The sequence below is a fragment of the Camarhynchus parvulus genome, chromosome 2, assembly GCF_901933205.1.
Source record: "Camarhynchus parvulus chromosome 2, STF_HiC, whole genome shotgun sequence".
Classification (NCBI taxonomy): domain Eukaryota; kingdom Metazoa; phylum Chordata; class Aves; order Passeriformes; family Thraupidae; genus Camarhynchus; species Camarhynchus parvulus.
The window spans coordinates 147,837,261-147,861,239 of record NC_044572.1 but is presented as its reverse complement, the minus strand read 5'-3'; the positions used below and the strand labels follow the sequence as shown (position 1 = coordinate 147,861,239).

Below are 23,979 nucleotides of genomic sequence, written 5' to 3'. Positions count from 1 at the left end.
GTTTCTGTTCGATGTGGACTGAGAGGTTATGAAAAGGGAATAGCTGGGAACTTGTTAGTGAACAAGAGTCTTACTTTTCAAGGAAATAAGATTAAAGCCACTTTGGAAATGAAAAGCATGTTAGCAGGCCAACTCATGTAATGTTTTAGTATAGGATTGTCAGAGCTGCAGCCCCTTGAGCTCCGTTCCCCTCAGTCTCCTGTGTGTTTGTTGCAGGAGTCTTTCTGTTGTGATGCCCCTCTGGGACCCCATTTAATCATCCTCTTTCCACCAAACAACAGTGGAAGAGGTTTCAGATACTCTTCCTGCAGGCTGTTTTGCAAGAAATTATTGGAAATGTTTTGTGCTACTCATTCAGTTTGATAATATTTCATACAAGTCCATTTAACTAAATAGGGAAAATCCATGTTATGGATTATGTCTGCATTGGTTTGGATAAATCTCCTATAGCTCATGTAACTCCATAAACATCTTCCTCTCCCTGAAGTCTTGAATAGCTGGGTACAGAGTAGCACAGATGCAGATTTTTCCAAAAACAGATGAACCCAACTCTGTTAACATTTGGTGATCTTCAGTTAGAGCCTCCAGGTGAATTTTTTCCAGGGTAGTAGATACAGAGCATGTAAACTGAAGAATTTGAATCTGAGCTTCTATTTTTAGGGAATGGTGACTGCTGGGCTACAGTTTTCTACAGCAAAGTTAGGTGCCATCTTTCCAGGCTTTTGGGACTGCTCCATGTGAGGAGAGAGCTTCCACACTTGGCTCAAAAATGTCTTAACACACTTCCAGAGCAAGAATGCTTTTCCCCATGGAGGTGCTGATATGGGGAAGGGTGAACAGAAAGGCTCAGTCCCTACAGTGGCCTGGTTCTGTCCTTGGTATAAGCTTTGTCTCTGGCAGGTGTCCCATCATGAGGCAGTGCAATTGCTTTTATTATGCCCATAAATTTTGTATAACTTCTGCTCAGATTATCATCACCTTGAATTTCTATCCTCCCCTGAATCCCAGTGTCTGTTCTTTCTGGCTCAAGTGATAAACAGATCTTGATCATTTTCTATGTGTTCTCTGTATTGGCTGTATAGAAACATGAATTTCCTGCTTTTATCAGTTGTGCTGCTCTGTAAACAATAGTCTTTCAGTAATTCAGTCTATCAGAATTGAGTTTACCCACCTCTCCCCCCACCCCCAGGATAATCTGCAAATTCCAAAAATATCCTGCTTTAAATGAGCTCTTGATCTGGAAGTCTTTTAATACCTCTTACAAATGTTATATCTGGACACTTGTGGAAAGTAAAGTATTTCTTTGGAGAGTAGAGATCAAGTTCATGCCCTTAAGAGTTCATGTAGGTGGCAGGAAAATAAATATTAAATTACATATTCTAAAATTAGTATTAAACTTGGGCACTCTGGGAAGAATCTTCATGAATTTAAACCAAAGTGTCTCGGGTATTCAGATAAATGATTGTTTACTGGGGTTAATTAGTTGTAGTGGAGACAGTTGTGGTATTCATTATGTTTTCTTTGCCTGATTTGGAAAGTCAGAGTCAGTGTCCAACCAAGCCAGACATTTTCTGGCAAGGAAGAGTCATTACAGGCATACCTGCTGTCTTACATGGACTGCATCAGGTGACTTCAAAATGATTGTTTATCATACTCAGCTGCAATTTAGCAATTTGTGCAGTGATTGGATGTCACTGAAATATCTGATCTGCTGTTTTCTTCCAAGCTGCAGCAGAAAAGAAGAGCATATGCAGTGTGCTTTGCTCTTTTTTCCTCCCCTTAAGTCATTATTCTGCAAAACTTTAAAGGAATAAATTTCTGGTTGCTAGACTTTGGTGTCAGTTTATCACCTCTGCCATGGTTTTGCACTGCGTGTGCTGTTTTAGAAAAAAGGGTTTGGGTATTCCTGATATTAATGCCTTTGTAAAATAGAATCATAGAATGGCTTGGGCTGTAAATAACCTTCAAGATCATCCAGTTCCATCCCCCTGCCATGGGCAGGGAACTTTGCACTAGACCAGGGTGCTCAGAGCTCTGTCAACCTGGCCTTGGACCTTTCCAGGGATGGGGCAGCCACAGCTTCTCTGGGGAACCTGTATCAGGGCCTCACAGGATAGAATTTTTTCCTAATATCCAATCCAAACCTACCCTCTAACACAAAGCAAATAATGCTTACTTAATATTGACCTTAAGTAAGAGCAGAAGGAAACTGTCATCTCTATGAAATTAAAAGAGAAATTATTTCCTTTCCTTTCTGTTACAAGCAGCACAGTTATGCCAGAAACAGAGTTTTCAAGCCCAAACTGGCTGACACCTCAGAGGTCATAGCTGTGCCTGTGGTGAGCAGCAGTGTTGGCACCCCTTCCTCAATGACTTCCTGGGTCCCCCCAGTACAGTCTCACTGCATAACTTTGGAGAAGCTCAAGAAGTGCATGGGGGAGCCTTCACAATATCTGAGGTTGGCATGAGAAAATAAGATTATGAAATCAGTTAAAAGGCTGAGGGTGGTTCTTTCTGTGTAATTTAATTAAGCAATAGTGCACCAAGTGCTCCCCTTTCTCTGAGGTAGTTAAAGTCATACGTCATAAATTTTGTGCCAGGGACTGCATCGGTCTGAAGAAAGTCAGTGTGTGCCAGAGGTTATTTTTCTGCACTGTGTATTCCTACCCTATTGATGTGGCAAATGTGTTTAAAATAAGTTTTCAAATGTTTTGAAACTGTAACATTCAGGAGAAGAGTTTGGTACAACTTTGTCAGGTACGAAAGGATTGCCAAATCTTGCAAATTATTTAGGTTTGAATCTTAAAAATTACTCAAGGTCTTGGATGACTGAATAGTGCTGTGTTGCTACACCTGTAACTTATGTATAACTTGTATATATGTATAAATAATATATATATAACATATATCATAATATATACATGTATATATAATATATATATATAACTTGTTCCATTCTTTTGTAAGATTAATTGGCAAGAAAAAATCACATGCAGAGCGATATAAAAAAAACTGGTTTTCACAATATACAAAGACACTTGTCTAATTGTTGGAATAGAGTTCTGTTTTGCTTCCTCCCCAGTAGGGTCTAACTCTCATAATTTGCACATTTGGAAAGGAAAAGTTTGCTGTCATTTGTGCTGGAGTGCTCTGCCTGTTTAACTTAAGATTTTATTGGTAAATTTATCTTTCCACGTGTACCTTCACTGATTGGGCAACATGATACATGTGAGTAAAGATCACATTTAAGGGTCTGCAGTAAGAAGTCATATTCATCTTGAATTACTGCATTTTATTCCAGACTATCAATTCCTGTTATTTGGTGCAAAGGGACTCCATGGATCTCATTATCCTTCACATATAAATGCAGTTGTATAATTTTTAAACAGCTGAGTGAGGGTGGGGAGCCACTGCTCTGGGACACAGTGAGTGAGTTATTTGGAGTGATGCCTGAGACTCTGCTCTAGTTACTAAAATTTCCTTTGAGAGAAACCCTGTAGTATGACCCTGCAAGCTCAAAATACTAAGATCAAGGGGTTTATTAACTAGAATTTAGCAGACTTCAATGTGAAAACAACTCTGCTTTTAAATTTCCCCTGTACATGTATGGAACGTGTTTCATGTAAGTTAATGTTCAAGCCAAAACGTGCAACTTAGGAAAGTTTGAAAGTTTGAGGCACTTTCCATAAACACCAACAGATCTTTAATCAGCCCCAGAATTTCATCTGAGAGGATGGTTTTCTATAGTGCTTTACCACAAGGCAGGTGGTTGGTGGCATGAATAGCTACAGAGAAAACTCACATTTTTTGGCAGGGAAAATCCTCAGTTGATTAAAACTCTCTGTCTGGTAGTCCTCATGCTTATATCTAGAGATTGTTCAGCCTGTGGTGAACTGCAGTGTTTTTCTTGGAGCAGTGTACATGGAAAACTGTGCCTGCAAACTCCAACATGCTGTTCATTTGTTGCAGCAAACGGGGAAAGCACTAATAGGATTTCTGTTCCACTTGATGTAGCCACATGAGGAATTAACCTCAATAAAGGCAACTGCATAGAGGAATGCAGTTTCTCTTTAGGGGATTAGGATAGGTCATTTACAAAATTCGCCTGTTTGGGTTTGTTTTTTTAAAGCAAACAATGAATAATGAATTAGAAGAATCAGCGTGTTTCTTTATATATTCATTCACATAATTCAGCAACACTTTTCAAACAGCAAATAATTTAAAAGCAGATGCTATGTTACCACTCTCTGCTGACTTTCTGGTAGAGCTTCCCAGTAGCACAGTTATGACCAAAATGATCCCAGACAGAGTGTTTATTCCTGTCATAAACAAACCGGTGGTCCAAAAGCTTTTAGAAAGTCCAGAAGGTTGATTTTTCAGCATGGTAACAATTAACAATGCACTTTTTGTAAGCCTGCCATGAGAATGGTGCTTTTTTGTGAGGCTTTGAGCATTGAAAAGGGAAGTAAAGCACTTTGAGACTGCATGATGTCAATGGGCTAAGGAGTGTAGGTAGGATCAATTCAGCTTTTTTCTTTTCTGGCAGTTTGGGAAAATGGCTTTTGGAATATGAAGTGTATATTGGGTAACTATAACATTTATTAGGTATAACATTTTTTTCTATTGGGTCAACCAGGGTAATTGTAGAAGGAGCTGCCCGCACCACCTTCTGACCCTTAAAAGGACTATGAAAATGTGATCCCAGCTGAAATGTAAAGATCAACTGTCTGGTCACTAATCCCCAGGAAGAAAAAGGTTCTCAGATAGTGTCTGCAGGGCTACACAGGCCAAAAAACACCTCCTTAAATCAATGTTTTCATGTGACTTCCAAGCATGTAGTCAAGTCTAAAAACTGGGGAAGGAAAGAATGATTTTTATCAATGTGCAGAGACAAGCTCCTTGCATTTTACTCTTGAGGCTGGAAATGAACTGTTTTCTTTGCTGCTTGCAATTCAAGGGCACAAATATTGTGCTGACCGGACTCTGTCTGGCTGCCCACTCAACAAAAAAAAATACTTTTTTGGCTACCCTCAAGTCTGCTTGCCTTCCTTTTTAAAGTTCTGTTCCTGGATACACTGAGCAGATGCCATGCTGGACTATGTCTATGCCAGTCATTTGTTTGGCAGGGTGAACCAGATCTTTATGATTCCCTAGGGCTTGGGAGTTGGTGGAGTGGAATAGACACCTTGGGGGAAACTTGTGCTGCAGTGGATAGGAATTAATATCTTGGTGATGCCTTCTAGCCCAGTGTTCGCTACAATGGTGGTTTAAAAGTCTTGGCCCATGAGCAAGTCCCAGAACATTGGGATCTCCTAGCCCTGCTGTTCATCTTGTCCTTGCTTAGTTATGTCAATCAGGCTTTCAACTACCCTTGAGGTCTGGGTAGAGCAGTGTGGAATGGTGCTCAAAGCTTCCTTTGGGCACAAAGTCCTTGTCCTGTGTAGCAGAACAGCACCAGAGCAAGGAGGGCACAGGCTGCACCTACTGCTGCCTCATGGTGCTGCTGGGCAGCCCCATATTGAATAGGTCTCCCTTAAGCCAGTATGATTTTAATTAAAATTTTGTTCTTAAGGTGAAAAGTTGTTTGTTGACCAGACTTTCATAGGAGGTGGGAGGGTTGCTTCAGTCTGGGTTAAATACCCAGAGTTAACAGTTGAGGTTTGACTCCACTTGGAGCTACAGTTAGGGGTTAACACGAGTTTTTGGTTGGGATTTGACTCAGCCATGTAAGTAGGTGGTCATATTCTAGGGTATTAATGTGTTAATCACTGCAACAAAAGCTCCACTGTTGATTAACAGAACAGGTTGCTGAAGGATTTTCTGTGTGTGTCTAGGAACCTCTTGGGTTTGGGAATTTTTGAGGAATTCAAGCCAAAGTCCTGTGTTTACAAATTTGTCGATATTCTAGAAACAGTGACGAAAAACCCTATTGAGCTTTGTATAAACTGGGATGCTGCATCTCTTCAGGCAACACATGTCACAGTAATTGATGCGTAATCTTGCAGCCAGAGGAGCGGGAAGTGCTGCAGCGTTACGTAATGCCCTAGCCCAAGTGGGGCAGCACGGCCGCTGCTGCCTTTCAATTACATCCCATAAGGGCGAGGGAAGGATCAGTGTGCTGAAACAGCTTATTGACTGCTGCAGTCATACATGGGCCTGCATACATTTAGACACTTAGTAGTGAAGGGAAATGGATGCTGATGTTGTGTGTGTGACCTTCGAGTCCTGTGTCTGCAGCTTGCTTAACCAGCCAGCAACAGGAGACAGGCTGGGGATAAATACCCTGACATTGTGAAGTCAGCCTTGGGTGATTCTGTGATACAGAACATCACCTGTGTTTTTCTGGAATACTGAAGAAAGTTTTCCGTTTTTTACTTGATGTAAACACCTCTGTTATACCCTTAAAACCGCTCAACAGTGGTAGTTAAAAAGAAATTTCTTTATTAGTGCTGGTTCAGCACACTGGAAGTTGCATCAGATATAATCTATATTCTATTTCAGCTTGTTAAACACTGTGATGCAAATTCCTTATTAGTGTCAAAGTGATATATTTCTAAATATTGGTTAATAAGCGAGAGAGCAAGAAAAGTTAAAAACAAATTTCCCAAGAGCCAAAAAGGACAGCACAGATAATCTGGCAAACTTGAGTGAATCAGCTTCAGCAGTAGGTGGGAGCCCTTGGCAATGTTGTGTTTCCTTGCTCTCTCTGCAGCTTATTTTCCTGCTGCAGCATGGGGAAAGCTTGTTTGGCATTCTCAGTATTTGAGCATAAAAGGTTCGTCTTCTGTCTTAAGTAAAGCTGTCACTTTACCCTGGCAAAAATAAATACTGTGACTTTGATGAGGATATAATTCAGTGGAACCTGTAGGAATTGCTAATTAGCTACAGTAAAAAAAAAAAATCTACAACAGCAGTTGATTCTGTGGCCTTTCCTTGAGCAGGGCAGGTCATGTGCATTGCTTTTGATTCCTCCTCCTCTGCAGCAGCAGGAGTACCAAATAAATCAAGTAATAGACATATGTGTCAATATTGGATAAGGAAGAAGGAAACCGGATTGTTATAAAGACAGTAAGCTAGAAACAGTCTTCTACCTGAATTACCATAGGTTACCCCTGTGGAAGTAGGTTAGTAGGAGGATTAGAAACTTTAAAATAAATAATGGAAGCTTTAAAAGCTATGTTTGACAGCATTTGTGATTATGCTAAAAAGAAAATCACATTTGCCTGCCTGCAGATCAGCCCATGTGTTCTCTCTCTGATTCCTCAAACCTCAGCTGTTCTCAGGCTTTTGCTTCCCCTCTCCCCCTTCCACAATACCTTTGGCTCACTTCTCTTACCATACGCTTGTCTTTCCTGACACAGCACCATAAAACTGGGTTATAAACCAGAAATTGTCAGGAAAGCCACATAAACCTTTCTACAACTTTGGCAGAGCAGCCGTGCAGCAGCAGAGCTTAATGAAACACTGATGACTCCCACAGCTGCCAAATATGAGAAGGGGAGGACAGTTGTAGGAGGGTGAGAAGCAATAATTGAGCAGAGACAGAAAGTGGGAGAGCTGGATGATGAAATCCTTTAAGAGGCCTGTCACTTATTTCCTTAATTCCATTTTCCAGAAGTGTTATTTAACCCACCGAGGTTGCTGCTGGCATGCTATTGCATAGGGAGTTTCAAAAGGCAGAACAGCTTTGCCAGAAGGAGATATTACTCTTCTGCAGCTTAAAAACACCTCCAGAACTTTCTGTGTGAAACACCACACTAATATTTCTGTACTGAAGCTGTTGAAGGGCAAGGGCTTTCTTTTATTACCAGTTTAGCTGGTCTTTCAAAATGGATGGCTCTAGTCTAGGTGCAGACATGGCATGAAATAGTTTCCAAATTTCTGGGAGTTAATTCTGCTGTAACACTGTTGACTTGTTTGCATCCAACTCCTGAGGAAAACAGAAATTTGAAATACAAGTTTTAAGAAAATGTCAGTTTTCTACAGTTTTCTACATCTCTAACCTAATATCATCATTTTAATTTTCCTATTAATTTTTTGTTCCTATGTCTCTAATGTAGATGCAGATTTTGTCTTGAGTCCTGTCCTTATGATAGGGAGTGACTAAAGCAGAAATGTGGGTGCATTTTAAAGGTCTGAATGTGCTGTAGGAGGTTTGAATATCACAGCAATGCAGGTAGCAGGTTCCTGTCCTAGAAGACAGACAGTGCCCCAACCCTCTCCCCTGCAAAGTGCCTCTCGGTTTTTCCTGACTATTCCAGAGTGGCTGCAGCTGACTTCTGCTGGTAGGTTTGGAATTTTCTGCTTTTTACCCTTGGATGTCAGGTTTTTGCAGTGTCATGTTTTTTATTTCTCTGCAATATTCCTATTAATTATTTGTTCTCTTGATTATCACTCTCCTCAGTGCCCATAACCCAGTCCAATGGAGAAATTGTACTTTTTCGCTCCGGTCTTGTGTCCCACAAAAAATTCCTTGCTTGCACAGAGGAGGCAGCCCTGTATATCCTCCTGAGCAGTAACAGAGCAGCTGAGTGAGCTGAGAGCTCAGCGCCCCAGCCTTTGTGCAGCCATCCCTGCTGACAAGACCTTACAGGAGGGGGATGAGGGAGAGGAGAGACTTCTTGCAAGTGGCTGATGTTTGTGTTCCCGCAGTGTTTGGCTTGCAGGGCACATGTACTCCTGCCTGTGAGATGGGATAATGTGCTGACAGCTCCTGAGTGTTGCAGGCTAAGCACAAGAGCTCTGATTCCACAGGCACAAGAGGAATTTCAGGATGTGAATTTTACCAGTGGGAAGATTGAAGGCACAGTTTTGAGATGCTGTTTATGCAGTAGGTTGTTCCTGAGACACTGAGTGAATCAAGATGCCTGACAGCTTGCTGGGCAATCATTTTAATGTAGGAAGCTATGCAGCAGTGAAAAACCTCGCAGTTTTGTTCCGAGTTCTTCCACCTGCTCTCTTGCAACTGAACTGAGCCCCGTGATCACAAGTATTGGTCAATTTTTCACCACTGTTGTGCTGTTTGCTGCTTCTTCCAAGCAGGTTCTGAGCAAGCACTTGGCTTGAGCAAGTGCCTTATGCAGGCTGGGCAGGAGTCATTGAATGAAAAGCAAATTTTTAGTCTAAAAATGAAGTCCTGTATAAGCTTGATTTCTTCTCACCCCAGCAGCTGTAAGATACTGTTGCATTAGGGCTGCAAATTAGAGGCTGTCTTGTCTCGTGTGCTGCCAGACTCTGATTTCAAGAAGTACTTTAAATTATTTCCTTCTTAAAAGCTTGTACTGTCGCTGCTCAGATCATGATAATGGGCACCAGGACCAATTACTGGGCTTTCTGTGCTATTTTTTAGCCCTTCTCTGTTGGTCAGAGTTCCTGTTTCAGTCCAGAAGTTAGAATATGGTTTCTCATGGATGCAAAAAACTCTATGTACAAGTGCTGACTGTACCTCAGTAGTGCTCTGACCGCCAGTCAGGCCTGGTTCAACATATGGTGGCTCAGGTATGGTTTCTCTGGCAGCTCAGGGTCCCACTCTTAAGCCATTAAAAGTCCTAAAATCTGAGGGTAGGTAGCAAGAAGCAAAGAATATATGGTCAGTTTCATGGTGTCAGAACAAGTATTGCAGCTTGTTTGCAGTTTCTCTGGGAGACACAAATGTGTGGCAAGTCTGTATTTTCATTTTAAATATAAGGGAATGCATACTTGGCTGAATTTATGAAATTGTTCTGAAACCCCTACTCCTCATATAGATCCTCCGAAGCTAAACTGCTTCAGTTTGCAGTGGTTCCTATAATTTTTGCGTATAAGATGAAAAACAGATACCAGAGTTCGAACTTTTCCACAGCTTTTTGACAAGGATTGGTTCTGCTTGGTGCTCTCCTTAAAAATAGTCTAAACAAAGCAGATTGTATAAGCAATGTAGTTTTAAACAGATCAATGTGAAATATTTTTAGCCGCATGCAGTATTTTATACAAGGATGAAATTGTGGAATAGAAAGCATTTGCAGGGCACAACAGCTTCTTGTGTTCATTCAGAAATTTGTATGGTGTTTATTTAAAATGTATAAACAAGTCTCTAGGTGATGATTTCTAACAAATGAAAATAGGACCATAGCATCCTATTCCCATATCAGATCTTATTGTTAAGCTTATAAAGAACTATTTTTCCCCCAATAGAACTTATCAAAAAGAGATTTTGAATAGAAACTGCTGCATGGGACTTAATCTTTCTTCCATGTAACTCGTGACCTCACGCAGCCCTTAGACTGATGGTGACACAGTGAGCATTTCCTGTGAACCGTGAGCAGTGCTGGTCCCACTATTGTTGGGCACTTTTTTTGTCTGGGAAAAAACAAACCCTTATTTACTAGAAGCCAGTGTCCTGTTTGTTTGTAGCTGGCTGGGAAATGCCATATTACAAGGGTCTCAGTGGCAGTTGTCGCTCCTAACAGAAGCTGTTGTTGTGTTTTGCTCTTTTTCTCACTGATTTGTATGAGAATTCTGAGTCTGCCTTGTGACCTGCTCCACATTCAGTTCACATTCAGCCACAAATACTAACCTTGTTTATCCAATATGTTTTTCCCTCCTCGGTGTTTCCTCAGATTAGCTGTCAGTAAAAGGCTAAATAATAATCCTCCAGTTATTATTCCTCCCCCGCGAGGCCACCAAGCTGCTTTTCCAAGTTGGTGGATGGTGGTTTGCTCTAAGAGCTGCTACCTGGCAAGGCAAGTGTGGAGGTGGAAAATTACAGACAAAATAAAGGAACAGCATTAAATTGGTAATGGGATGCAGCTGCTTGGCCTTTGAGTCTACATCGTGTGTCTCAGAAGCCTTTGGTAAAGGCATGTGCTGCACGAAACCACTCTTGGCCATACAAAATCAGTCCCAGCTGAACTGTGGCCTGTTCTAGGGGGACACAGCAGCTCTCAGCAGTTGGGACATTTCACTTCTGGCTGCATGAGGTTGTAGACAGGCTGTCAAATGGATGACAGTCTCATGGCTGTGCTGCCTTGAAATCCAGACCAAGCCAGCATCTGTGCATCTGTTGTGCACGTCAGAGACTGGATGCTGCAGGGCTGCTGGCCCGGCACGTAACCATGGCCAAGTTTATTTAAAATACACCCCCAGCTGAGTCCTTGCCACTGAAAGGGGGCGTCAGAAGGAACTTCTTGGTGTCAAAACATTCCCTCTGCCTCTACATTTCTGCTTATTGTTGTCTTTCCTGTCTCAGCTGCCTTCTGAACTGTCTTCCCATTTTAAAATATTGCATAAAATGGTGACATTCTGTAGGTTTAGCAGCATACATGTACAGAAAAAGGAACCATTAAGATATGCAATTACCTTCCTCTACTTTCTAATGCCCTTGCAGACAGAACTTTTATAAAGTTTCATGTTTGGAACTCATTCTTGTGAGGCAGAAAACTTCTGGAAGACTGGTGAGGGGGGGGGTTCTGTTGTTTTAACACAGACACACATACACACACAATTTCTTTAAGTATTTAAATTTTCAGCTTTTTTTTTTCTTCTGCCAAATCACACAAGCCAACCTAAATATGCATATCGTATATGCAGACATTGAAGATCCTAAAACCAGAACAGCCTCTTTTAAGGGAAGAATAGTATTTTGGGGTTGGAGTTCTCCTTGTCTGTCTGGAATGTTCTCATTTATATAAAAATGTCTAGCACTAAAGCAAGCTACGGTTGAAATGATGAAGGTCCTGCAGACTGCCAGCATGAAGGGTGAATTTTAGGAAAAGCATCTGCAAGGTACCTTTTGAAGTCTCACTTCATGGGACAGTGGAGGTCGTGTTCAGTGCTTCAGAAAGCTCTTTCCTGGAAAACTCCTGGTAGAACATGGCTGTGAGCTTTACAAAAGTCTGATTTCCCAGCAACAATGCTGAGCACAGACATCAGAGGTGACACCTAAATCTGTACAGAGAAAGAAGACTCTTCTGAGCACTAGAGCTCTTCAGAGTTTTGGTTCACTGAGCAGACTGAGTTTATCAATTACACATCTCAACTTTCAGATCTAGAAAGCAAACACAAAAGGAAACTCTGGATAATTCACTTTCCTGCCTATTGCTACAATGATTGCTCTGTCTGCCTGTGTATTGCTCAGCTGAGGAGTCTGTCAGGTTGAGGAGGGAATTCTCCCAACAGCAGATTAATTTTTTCCTGTACTGCTTTTAGTTTTCATGTGTGCCTGCTTCCCACCAGGAGTCTTCTCTAACCCCACTCAGTTGTTTTCCACTTGAGTAACCAACTACATTCTGATGTGACAAACTCACAGTTTACATACTTACAGTAAAGCCATACACATCACTTAATAAATGGCAACAGTTTGGAATTCTGCATAACTGTATGTAAAACACACATGATGACTTTATAAACTGCTGGCTTACTCTTGGAATGCAATTTATCAGGGCCCTGCCATTTAGCTTATGGAAGCAGTCCGATGGCATGGCTTCTCCAGGAAGAGAGAAAGCAGGTTGTGCTCATGTCAGTGATTCCTGCCATTACCCAATCTATGGGAATGGCTCGTGTTTCACTTGAAAGTTATCCCTTTCCTGTTTACTTGGGGGAGCACTGAAAGCTTTTTAGAAATTCTTCCATTTTTCTTGGCATGGGGCTGTTAATTCTTGTATAGATTTTTATCGTGGCCTCTTTTTCTAAAGATAGATATTTTGGCTGCTAATGAGTAGTTCAATAAAAAAAAAAAAGTCAAAAAGTGGTTTTGCTAAAAAAGAATCTTGAAACATAATGTTCTTGGGATTTCAAGTGTCCTTTTTACCCTTTCATAAAAGCTAGATCCATGGCTCTGTTCTGAAATCATTGAGATTCGTGTCTTCTGCAAAGTAAGCCATTTTCACTGTAAATATTTAGATTTAGGCTTTTATTTATAATACTTAGATGTTAGGAAGATCACCCTTTGCAATAAGTAAAAATAAATTCTTCCCAAGAAAGCATTTCAGTCTCTCTCCTCTGACTCATGCATGGAAAGATAAAACTCATTAACTTTAGTCATGCATCAAAGGTTAGGTAAAAAAACCTTTTTTCCTTCCTTTTACTGACCTGTAAAATCAAACCAGACCTTAATCTGATTTTGAGTTATTACATGCAACGTTGATCTTGAAAGTACTTGAAGTCAAGTACTAAATGTTTTTTAAATAATTTTAGGAGATTTTTATGACAGTTAGCTGTGGCTATAAAGCATAAAAAATACCTATCTGTCCAGTTTAGAAATGTGCAGGTTTTACAGTTGAAGGAGAAATATTTGTAAATAGTTTTTGGTTCTCTGCAGAAATAATTTCAAATCATCATTTCAAATTGTTTGTGTGTTTCCAGAATTTTTTTTTTGTGCTCAGACACCACAGAGAAGTGTCATTGCAGACTGGAGACAAGGTGGTGGCCTCAAGGACAGAGGGACAGTGAGCTGTGCCAATCCCTGGTGTCCCTGATTTGCTCTTCTATTGCTTGTCTCTGATCTACCAGTGTTTCCTTGTTGTTTCTGCTCAAGTCTCCATTAAAACAAATTGTTTGTCTCAATGGATGTTGGATTATTAAAAGAGAATCTTTGTGTCCATTTTACTTAAATGTGTCTATTTGATTGTTTATTCAATAAGATGTGATGAAGCTTGTTAGGCTGATGACAGAGCTCTTGCCAGCCTTCACCCCTGTGTTTATTTAAAGTCTCTGCGTGATTTACTGCAAACCATCCCAGCATTTACTGCAAACCATCAGTCTCACAAATGTTTACTGATGGATGAGCTCGATTGAGACGTCCCAGCTCATAACTCACAAGTCACAACATAATTCAGAAAAGAAATGTCCGCTTTCAACACACAGCTATCATGCAGTGAAACGCCATCAAGTTATTCCAGATGTTGGTGATCACTGCAATAATGATCCATGACATTGGTTAAGCTGCAATGGTTAAACTTCTCACTGTGTTTGAAACAGACTCTCCAGGGACTTGGCCTCACACAGTAGCAACCTTGGGTGCTGAACCACTGCTCCCAGGATGGCTCTGTGCAGGCTAAATGGGATGGCTATTTATATGTTGCCATTTCTTCTGTGTCCTGCAGAAAAATCATTCACCCTAAATGAATCATGCCCAGCCTTTAGTTTTACTTGCCTTGAACTAAATGTTTCCTCTTCCCCATCATTAAACCATCTCAGCCACTGATAAGTGTCAATATCTTGGAGCAGGTGAGGTGCCAGTTAAACATGAGGTACCAGTTAAACATGAGGTGCCAGGCAGGTGCCTGAACCTGCTTGTGTGCTTGGGAAGCTGTTGGACCTGGTGAAGTTAAAGGGAGTGTTAAAAACACAGGGGGATGGAAGTTTTCCTTGCGCTTCTGCTTGAATTGCTGGCTTCCTGACTTGCATCTTTGATGAGGCTATGGTGCAAATAAATGCTGCAGTCTGGAGGCACTGTGGCTTCTTGAACAAGAGCTTTAGGTCTAATATGCAAACACACACAGATAATACATGTCTCAGCTAATACTTCCATGTCAGCCAAGACATCACCAAACAGCAGGAAAAGCTAAGCAGTAGATAGTGATTTGAATCATGATGTGAACATGGTGCCACCTGTACAAACACAGCCCCTTCCTAAAGATCTAAGTCCTGTGCAAAGGGAATCAACATTTCCATGGTGAGTACTGATGTGGAGTATTGGCCTCAGTGCAGGCCTGCAGCTGCCTGTAACAAGGAAAGGTGGCTGAACCATGATGCCATTCCCTGGGGCACAAGGTTCATGACAAACACAGGTTGGGAAGTTTCAGCAGGGGCAGATCCCTTCCAATAACTCTGGACTCATCAGGGCAGCTGTCACTGTTAGCTTGTTCATTAGCCAAAGTCGAGTCAAATCACACAGACCTTGGCCTCAGACCTGGATTTTGAATCCTGATGATGAAATTGATTATTTATGCCAAAAATTAGCTTGTTTTCCATAATATAATCTCTGTATCACCACAGAGTTCACAACACTCTTGGGAAAATCGGATCTGTCTCGTGGAAGAAGTCAGTGTTGCTAGTCAAGATTTGGTGCTACTTTTAAACAGCAGCAGATTAGACTTTCAAATTTGCATCAGGTCCTATTTTGGGCAGGGATTGGTATAATCCTGCTTGGTAATGGATGCCTCAATGTGCTGAACAGGGAGCACAAGGTACAGGTTGATCTTGCCAGCAAAGGTCAAATGCTGCTTGCACTCGCCAAATATGGGTTTGGATAATAAATGGTTTTCCTTCCTGGGATAAAGACACTGAGTTTTTCTGTCTTGGCATCAGTTGGACTGCAAGAAATAGATTGTTTTGTTTTTAACGTTATTCTAAGACCCGTGCTGGAGTGTTACCTGCCCTGTGCTGATAAACGAGCGGGAGGCAGGTCCCAGAGGAGCCAGCGTGGCTGCTGCTGCTGTGGCCAGTCTGCCATCTGCAGGCCGCTGCTCCCTGCTGGGGATGTGGAGAGCGGGGCTTGGGAGCTCTTTCTTCTCCAGAAATTATTCTTTCTAGCAAGTTGTTGCTTTCTAGTAAGTGCTATGTAGTAAATTTTAACTTTTTCTCATCTGGTCCTATGAATAGTCATCTCTGTTCTTAAAGAAAGCAAAGTGGGGATGAGCAAACCTTAGATTTATCTAAGCTGATTAATAATTGCTAATTGTTGTTTTTATTGTCTGTCGTTCATTTTTGTAAGGAAACATTTTTGTGCTTAGAAATGGGACATTTCATAAGACATTCAAATACTCTCCTTCATTCTCGGTCCATTAAATCTTTTATAACCCTTTTGTGGGGGTGGTCTTAGATGAAAGTAGCACCACTATAATGTTCCATTTTGAATCTTAAAAGTTTGTTGAGCAGGGATCTGTGTATATGATAGCCAGGCAGCTTCCAAGCACCCCAAAATCTTTGGGTTTATGTTCCACAAATCAATAGAGGACTCAGTAGCAGAAATACTCCAATTGTTACCTTCTTATTGCCCAGGTATTTGAAAGGTAAACAATCTGTGCTTTCCTTAGCTGTTTTTAACCATTCCTAAAGAATCTTAAATGAGTTTTTAAGTTGGGAGAGAATTCACTGTAGATAAATTACCTTCAATTTACCCTTTTCAATGCTTTAACAAAACTCCATGTATAGAGTGAGATGTTTGGTGTATACCACATAACCTTTCCATCATTTTTGTCTTCCTTTTAGGTCTTCCTGAACAATACTACAGCCTCACTTGGTTCCTCAGCCCTATCCTGGGCTTGATCTTCACTCCGCTCATAGGTTCGGCCAGTGACCGCTGCACGCTGAGCTGGGGCCGCCGGCGGCCTTTTATCCTTGCTCTCTGCATTGGTGTCCTCTTTGGAGTTGCACTTTTCCTTAATGGCTCTGTGATAGGTAAATAACAAGGAAATGCCCTACATGCATCCCCTGCTAATGTACCTGCTTTGAGATTTTAATGCAGGAGGTAAAGATAATGTTCTGCAGTTGGTTTACCTCATATGTAATGTTAAAATAATTAGAAATCTCCACAACCCTGCACTCGCGCTCTGTCCATCTTGCCTGTTATTATTTGAACTCAGAGTTACAGCACTGTGCTGAGCATTGTGCAATCCTAGCTGTAACTGGTATTAATAACAATGTTATTAATACAATGGTTGCCAGAATAATGTTTGCAGTCGCTGAGACGAATTTGGTCGATTCTTGACATGGGAAAATTGTAGCAACCTGTTCACAGGGAAATGTTTCCTGTTGTGATCCATTTTCCCTTTAATGCATATCTGGCAACACATCCTGTTTCCAGCATTATTTCAAAAATTATCTTTTCACTTTTTCTTGTGCTTTTCTTAGACCCAGTATTGAAAAAGTCCAGAACACAGTTAATATTTGTTTATCAAAAACTATGTGGGAAAATAATTTTTCCTGAGCCCCCATCAAAGCTGGTAAAAATAGTTTCCCTTGAACATAGTTTACTACGAATTTAATCTGCAATCTCTTTGTAAATTTATTGTAGGAGAGGTGACAGCAAGTACGTTTAGGAAAATGTTTACAAAATGATTGGACTGATGCAAACAAAAGGAACTTAGCACCTAATAACATCCTCTTGGCTCTCTTTTTTGGGGTTAGATGCAGCTCTATTGTGAAACAGATCTACTAATTGAGGGAAATGAGTGGAATGTTACCTTGGCTTAGCCTGTTAAAGCCAGACTGGAATGCCATATGAGTGGCTTCAATTCTCTGCAAACTGCAGTGGACAAACTATTCAAATAGATGACATTTAGTTTATGCTTTTTTAATTTATCCAAACAATGAATATTATTTATTGGAATTGTTATCATATGGCATGGTCCTGGGGTGACTGTACAGTTTGATATCAATTTTATTTCGTCGTTGTGTCTCCAAGACTTATTCCTCTTCCTCCAGATGTTTGCAGGATGTTAGGCTGCAACCCCCTTACAAGATTTTCAGTGATAAGCTCTCAGTTCCACACAATAGTTTAGATCAGGAGCTATTGATACTGGTAAGCAAACCTCAGGCTCCATTTATAGGCTTATTTTGAAGCCTTTTAATAAATCAGCACAAAATATTGTATATTTTTGTGCTTTGCTTGCCTATCCTCAGTCTCCAGTTACTTGCAATCCTAATTGCAATTTGGGACAACAGGAGATGCTGCAAAAACTGTATCAGACCCTCTTTCATAATGTGGCCTCTGTCAGTAGGAGTCATAGGGAGGGGAACCAAAAGCATAGAGGCTGGCTAATCCCAGTTGTGATACAGCCATGTCCCAGGAGAAAACCTTACCCAACTCCTGTTCTCTCCTGCCCTGTTCAGATTTCCAGCAGATCTACAGCAGTGTTGCTGTTTTCTGCTGTAGGGTTCAGCTGAATGTGGAACATTTATAAATTTCTTTAGCCTTCAAAGAGCTTGGTATAAATGGGGATTCAATATGCAGGAATCAGCACTTGAGATTTAGATGATTTTTGGTGGCTTAGCCAGGTCATCTCTTTCCACAGACATTTTAATCAGTTACACTAATGGTTTTATCAGCCTCACATGTGTAACTTCTAAATCTCTGTGATTCGAGTAATTAGTGCTTTTGTCACTGGTTCATCTCATGACAAATTATCCAGCTCTGCACTAATGCTGCCTTTCTACTCTGTAGACAAAAAGCATTTCATCTTATTCTGTCAACAGAGGCTGATTGATGCTTTTTGCAATGCAAAATACATCCATGTTGCTTCATCCTTAAAAGTTTTGCTTCCAAAAAGCAATCTAGAAAATAGGAATGTTTAAGAAAAGCAAAGAGAGCGATGAAGGGGTTAAATTTCACTTTATCCCAGTGTACTGTGACTACTGCACATTAAGCATTGTGTGAGGAGTGCTGCCAGCAGTGCAGTTACCTGTGGATGTGTCTGACAGATGAAATATGTCACTTTGGATGCTCCCTCTCCCACCATGGTTGTCTTTTATAAAAATAGCCTTCAGCATCTGAAGGAAAATACATGGGATGAATATGAAGTAATATCCAGTGCTCCCAGAGGTTTAAGAGATGCTTTTATAAAATAACATTTTGATAAATGTCAGTCTTAAGAACATAAAAACCGTCTGTGTCCCAGGCCTTCCATGATGCTGTGTCAAAGAGCTGAAATTGCCATTTTGCTCCATAAAGAAGTTTTTGCAGTGAACATGTTGGCCACCTCTCTCTAAAGGTGTTAAGCTTGTTTTTAGGAGTTTGCCCTGTTTAAGTGAGATGCTCAGACAGCTCTCCCATTTCTCCCCAGGTCTGGCTATTGGTGATGTCCCGGACAAGCAGCCCATTGGAATCGTTCTCACGGTGCTTGGGGTGGTGGTGTTGGACTTCTGTGCCGATGCAACCGAAGGGCCAATTCGGGCCTACTTGTTGGACGTGGTGGACAGTGAAGAACAAGACATGGCCCTGAACATCCATGCATTTTCAGCTGGTATGGAGTTAGCTGAGATGTTTTTGGCAGCTGTTCAGTCTTCCTGAAGACCAGGTCATAGCTGAATTGATTATTCTTGAGCTCACTTCTCGCTTTTTTCTGTTCCACAGGTCTTGGAGGAGCAATTGGTTATATGTTAGGAGGGTTGGACTGGACACAGACCTTCTTGGGTAGCATTTTTAAATCTCAAGAGCAAGTACTTTTTTTCTTTGCAGCTATTATTTTCTCTGTCTCCGTTGCTCTCCACCTTTTCAGCATTGAAGAAGAGCAATATAACCCTCAGCAGGACAGGATTGATGATGAAGGAGACACACTTTCCAGTGCCAAATTCAGTGGCAGTCTCCCCCCGCTGAATCGGCTGAATGTAATTAGTGAGGAAGAGCCCTATGGAGCTTCCATGTTCCATGATGAGGTTCAGTCAGAGCATGACCTCAATATGGAGTTCCTTGAGGTGAACATTGTGAGAAGCAAGAGTGACTCAGTTCTGCACATGCCTGATGCCACATTGGAAATTGAATCGGAGCTGCTTTTCCTGCATGACATCGAACCCTCCATTTTTCAGGATGCTTCATATCCAAACACTCCCCACAACACAAGCCAGGAGATCATGAAGTCCAAGCTCAACCACCTGTCTGCTTTCCTCAGGGAGAATGAGAAGGAGGAGGAAATGTTGCTTGATAATCGTTTAAATGAAGATAAAGTCCCAAACATCAACGGCTCCCTACCAAAGGAGTTCCTCAATGGCCACGCCAGAATAGGCATGAAGCAATCCAGCACTTCCAACTCCATGCGTCGGCGCCGGCACATGTTCTACCGGCAGCCGTCCTACACCTTCTCGTACTACGGCAAGATCGGCTCCCACCGGTACCGCTTCCGCCGCGCCAACGCCATCGTGCTCATCAAGTCCTCGCGCAGCATGAACGACATCTACGACATGCAGAAACGGCAGCGGCAGCGCTGCCGGCACCGCAACCAGAGCGGCACCACCAACTCCAGCGGGGACACAGAGAGCGAAGAGGGCGAGACCGAAACTACCGTCAGGCTCTTGTGGCTCTCCATGCTGAAGATGCCCAAGGAGCTGCTGAGGCTGTGCGTCTGCCACCTCCTGACCTGGTTTTCCATCATTGCTGAAGCTGTGTTCTATACGGATTTCATGGGACAGGTCATCTTCCAGGGCGATCCCAAGGTAGGAGAGCCGTTCGCATGGGCAGACCTGCTCAGAGTCCCTCATTTCTGAGATGTGCTCAGTACAACAAAGTGGTGTTGGTGTTTGTGTTTGTTGCAGGCCCCTTCGAATTCGACTGAGCTGCACGCCTACAATGCTGGGGTTCAGATGGGATGCTGGGGGCTGGTGATTTATGCTGCTACTGCTGCTGTTTGTTCAGGTAAGAGACTGTGCAGTCACACAGTGGAATGCACCTCATGCATGTATCTCTAAGATAAAAGTGAATCATGGAATATTCTGAGTTAAAAGGGACCCACAAAGATCATCCAACTCCTTGCCCTCCTGAAATAGTGTTGCTTCAGTTGGTATCCACCTCCTTGTTTAAGGTAAAGGATATTTTGGAAAAGCATTTCTTGCGGTCATAAGGGGAAGGGCTTCTTTAAGAATCAATATTAAAAAGTTCCTCCAAATGTAGAGGTGGAAATATGAACAGATGGTTAAGTGGCATAAAGCACAAAATGAAATCAAAGGATATTCAGTGGCATTTAACAAGCCTTCAGGAAACTAAACTCATGCTTGGTAGATTTAAGCATATGCAAGAGGGTTCTTGCAAAGACTGTTTTTAAATCAAAATTATAAATATGTATTTCTGAAAGTCATTCTGCAGATAATTTGCACTTCCAATAGACTCTGAAATTGAGAGTTTTTGCCAAAGTTAAATTCTGCCTTTTGCAGCACACATGTCTGCTCAGGCATGTCTGCTCAGCTCAGTACTGTGGGGACGGGCTCTTTCTGAAGCAGGAACACATCCTGTTCCCAGTGAGGCCTGGACTGTGCTGGTCAGACAGCCCAAATATGAGCATCCACCTCCTAAACAGGATATAGGCTGCCATGGCCACATCAATCCCCTAAAATTTTAGTGAGCAAACTGATATTTAAGGGGAAATTGCTTCAAACTGAAAAAAAGTAGGTTTAGATTGGATACTGGAAAAAAATTCTTCCCTGTAAGGGTGGTGAGGCTCTGGCACAGGTTGCCCAGAGAAGTTGCGGTTGTCCCATCCCTGAATGTGTTCTGGGCCAGGTTGGATGGGGCTTGGAGCTACTTGGAATAGTGGAAGGTATCCCTGCCCATGGCAGGGGTGGTTGCAACTGGATGGTCTTTAAGGCCCCTTCCAACTCAAACCATTCTATGATTCCTGATTTATTCTTTATCTCTGCAGCCTTGTTGCAGAAATACTTGGACAACTATGACCTTAGCATAAAAGTGATCTACATCCTGGGCACACTGGGTTTTTCCCTTGGCACTGCAGTGATGGCCATGTTCCCCAATGTGTACGTCACCATGATAATGATCAGCACGATGGGAATTGTCTCCATGAGCATCTCCTACTGTCCCTACGCGCTTTTGGGACAATACCATGAGATAAAGCAGGTATGTGGAATATTTGGAGTATGTATGTGAATCAAGGCAGAACATTCATGTTTCTCTTAAGATCACAGTGACAAAATAGATTTGTTAAATCCCATTATTAAAGATACCTGCTTGGCTGGGATGTGTGCCAAAGTTTGAATGGATAGTAAATAGCAGGAGCTGGTGCTGAAATCAGATAGTCTTCATATTTAGTTGGCTCAGAGGGGGTCACAATTGCTTTTTCCTATGCTGAGGTATAAAACAATCTGCATATGGCAGAAAAGGGAAATTAAATTATTATTGCAGTGAATATTTACTATATATCTAGTTGTTACTCCTGCCTTGATGTGGTATGGTAGTGTTACTCAAGTTTTTCACAGTGTTAGATTTTGAAGTGAGTCTGGAAATGCAGCTGTAATTTTGGGGATGCATAAAGCAAAACAATTCTGCTGGAAACAAGGACAGTTTTACTTCCCAACAGTGTCATTCCACTGTTCCATTTGGATCACAAAGTACAGGAGGAACTTTTATTACGAGTTCCTGAATTGCGATTGGGAGGGGGATTCCTTGTTATAATCACAGAATTAATGTTTCATGTAACACCAAATGTTTTATGGAAAGTTGTTTTTACTTAACCTAATCTTGGAGCTGATAAGGGCTAGAAGGGACCCTTTCAATACCCGCCTTGTGCTTCAGGGTCCTGAGGAGGCTGTTGAGGAGCAGATAAGGAGGCTCTTGCTCTGGAGTTGTGTCATGGTGCTGCACAAAGATGATGTGAAGTTGACCATGGGGCTGAGAAATTTGAGGAAAGTTCTGGTGTTTTAAGTATTGCTTTCATCCATTGTTTTACCTCCTACCACGTTTCTTGTCTTTTTGCAGTACATTCACCACAGCCCTGGGAACTCAAAGCGAGGGTTTGGCATCGACTGCGCCATCCTGTCATGTCAGGTTTACATCTCTCAGATCCTGGTGGCCTCCGCGCTCGGCCGTCGGCGTGGTGGACATGGTCGGCACGGTCAGAGTCATCCCCATGGTGGCTTCAGTGGGATCCTTCCTGGGTTTTTTGACAGCGACTTTCTTGGTGATTTACCCCGAAGTCAACGAAGAGCCAAAGGAAGAGCCCAAGGGCCTGGGTCGTCCAGAGACAGCTGAGGGCATCAGCGCGGGCGCGGAGAAGCCGACGGTGCTGAAGCTGACGCGCAAAGGAGCCGCGCGGCGGAGCCAGAGGGCGAGTCAGCCGTGTGAGGCTGCCGATGCTTGTTCACCCACATTCCAAGGAGTGCAGGTGCAGGATCAAGAACTTTTGTTGTGGTTTTTTTTTCCAGGAAAGCAAATTAGGACCTTCACTACTTGTAGCTAAAATTTGCAGAAGAAAAGGCAGTTTCATGCAAAAATGTAAATGAAATTCTGTAGTCCTTCCTCTAGGTTTGAGCAGGTCGCTCTGATGCTAATTGCTTTCTCTACAACTTAGAAATGTCATTTCTGAACACTTTTTTATTAAGAATACATTTAGATTTCAAATAAGTTTTATTAATCTGCATGAGACTCACAGTGTATACAATTAGCAGTTAGAAAAATTAAGTTTTCAGCTGTTTTTAAACTAACAGAAAATGGAAGCTATCTTGACCTATAGTCTCTTGCCATTTTTTTTGTCTGAACATTTCAGATTTCACTAGGCTTAGACATCAATCGATTTTTTTCACGAGCATGATATTACTGGTCTGACAGCTACGTTAATTTTAGACTTCATGTTTTTGTTAGTGCAATTGCAACTGCAGACTCCTTTTATTTGCAATTATTTTCAAGGAAAAAAAAAGCAATTACTGCAGTTTCTAAGAAACTGTTGTGAATTCTTTTAGTCATACTATTCACAACCACTCCCAAATCTGCTGCTTGTCAGGAGAGGGAGACACTGGGTGCTGGATGTCAGCTGTAGATGGAAGGAGCAGCAGCTGGGAGAGGTGACCAGCACTCACAGGTTTCTTTATCACAAGTGCTGCATTTTATGAATGTCGTTGGAATACGCTGTGACAATTTTTAGCTGAGAGTTTCATGTGCTGGTGAACTCGAGGGTTTTCTCAGCATTTAAACCTGATCATCTCTGGATGAAGCTGCCGTGGAGAAAGGGCATCTCTGGGGTCAGCTTTGTGGAAGGGGGCGTGCGGATTCTCTTCCGTAGGGAAAGGAAGTCATTGATTAATTGCACTTTTTATGATCCTTTAACCTCATGGCTGGGAATGCAGCAGCGAAGGTAAAGGCACAGGGTCAGTACAACAAGGAGAACCCAAGGCCTACCTCCGTCACTTTATGGCATAGTCTGGATGTATAAAAATCTGTGTCAGAAACAGTTTTTAGGCCTTAAAATTCAAATGTTGCTGTTCCAGTCCCTGTGTTGGAGGAATTGTAGGCCAGAGCTCTTCTGAGCTGCTGTACCAATGTTGTCAGCACATCCTCCATGT

At 41.9% G+C, this 23,979-nt stretch overlaps 1 protein-coding gene across 1 annotated transcript in view; it reads left to right on the top strand.

Annotated features, from left to right (window-relative positions):
* SLC45A4 (solute carrier family 45 member 4) overlaps window positions 1-23,326 on the top strand; it is a 56,434-nt gene extending 33,108 nt beyond the window's left edge. The window contains 7 exon segments of the mRNA XM_030971570.1: window positions 16,192-16,380; window positions 18,765-18,944; window positions 19,055-20,130; window positions 20,230-20,329; window positions 21,330-21,541; window positions 22,400-22,510; window positions 22,512-23,326. Of these exon segments, the coding sequence (XP_030827430.1) occupies window positions 16,192-16,380; window positions 18,765-18,944; window positions 19,055-20,130; window positions 20,230-20,329; window positions 21,330-21,541; window positions 22,400-22,510; window positions 22,512-22,880 (2,237 nt within the window). The 3' untranslated portion in view covers window positions 22,881-23,326.
* Window positions 23,327-23,979: the final 653 nt, after the last annotated feature.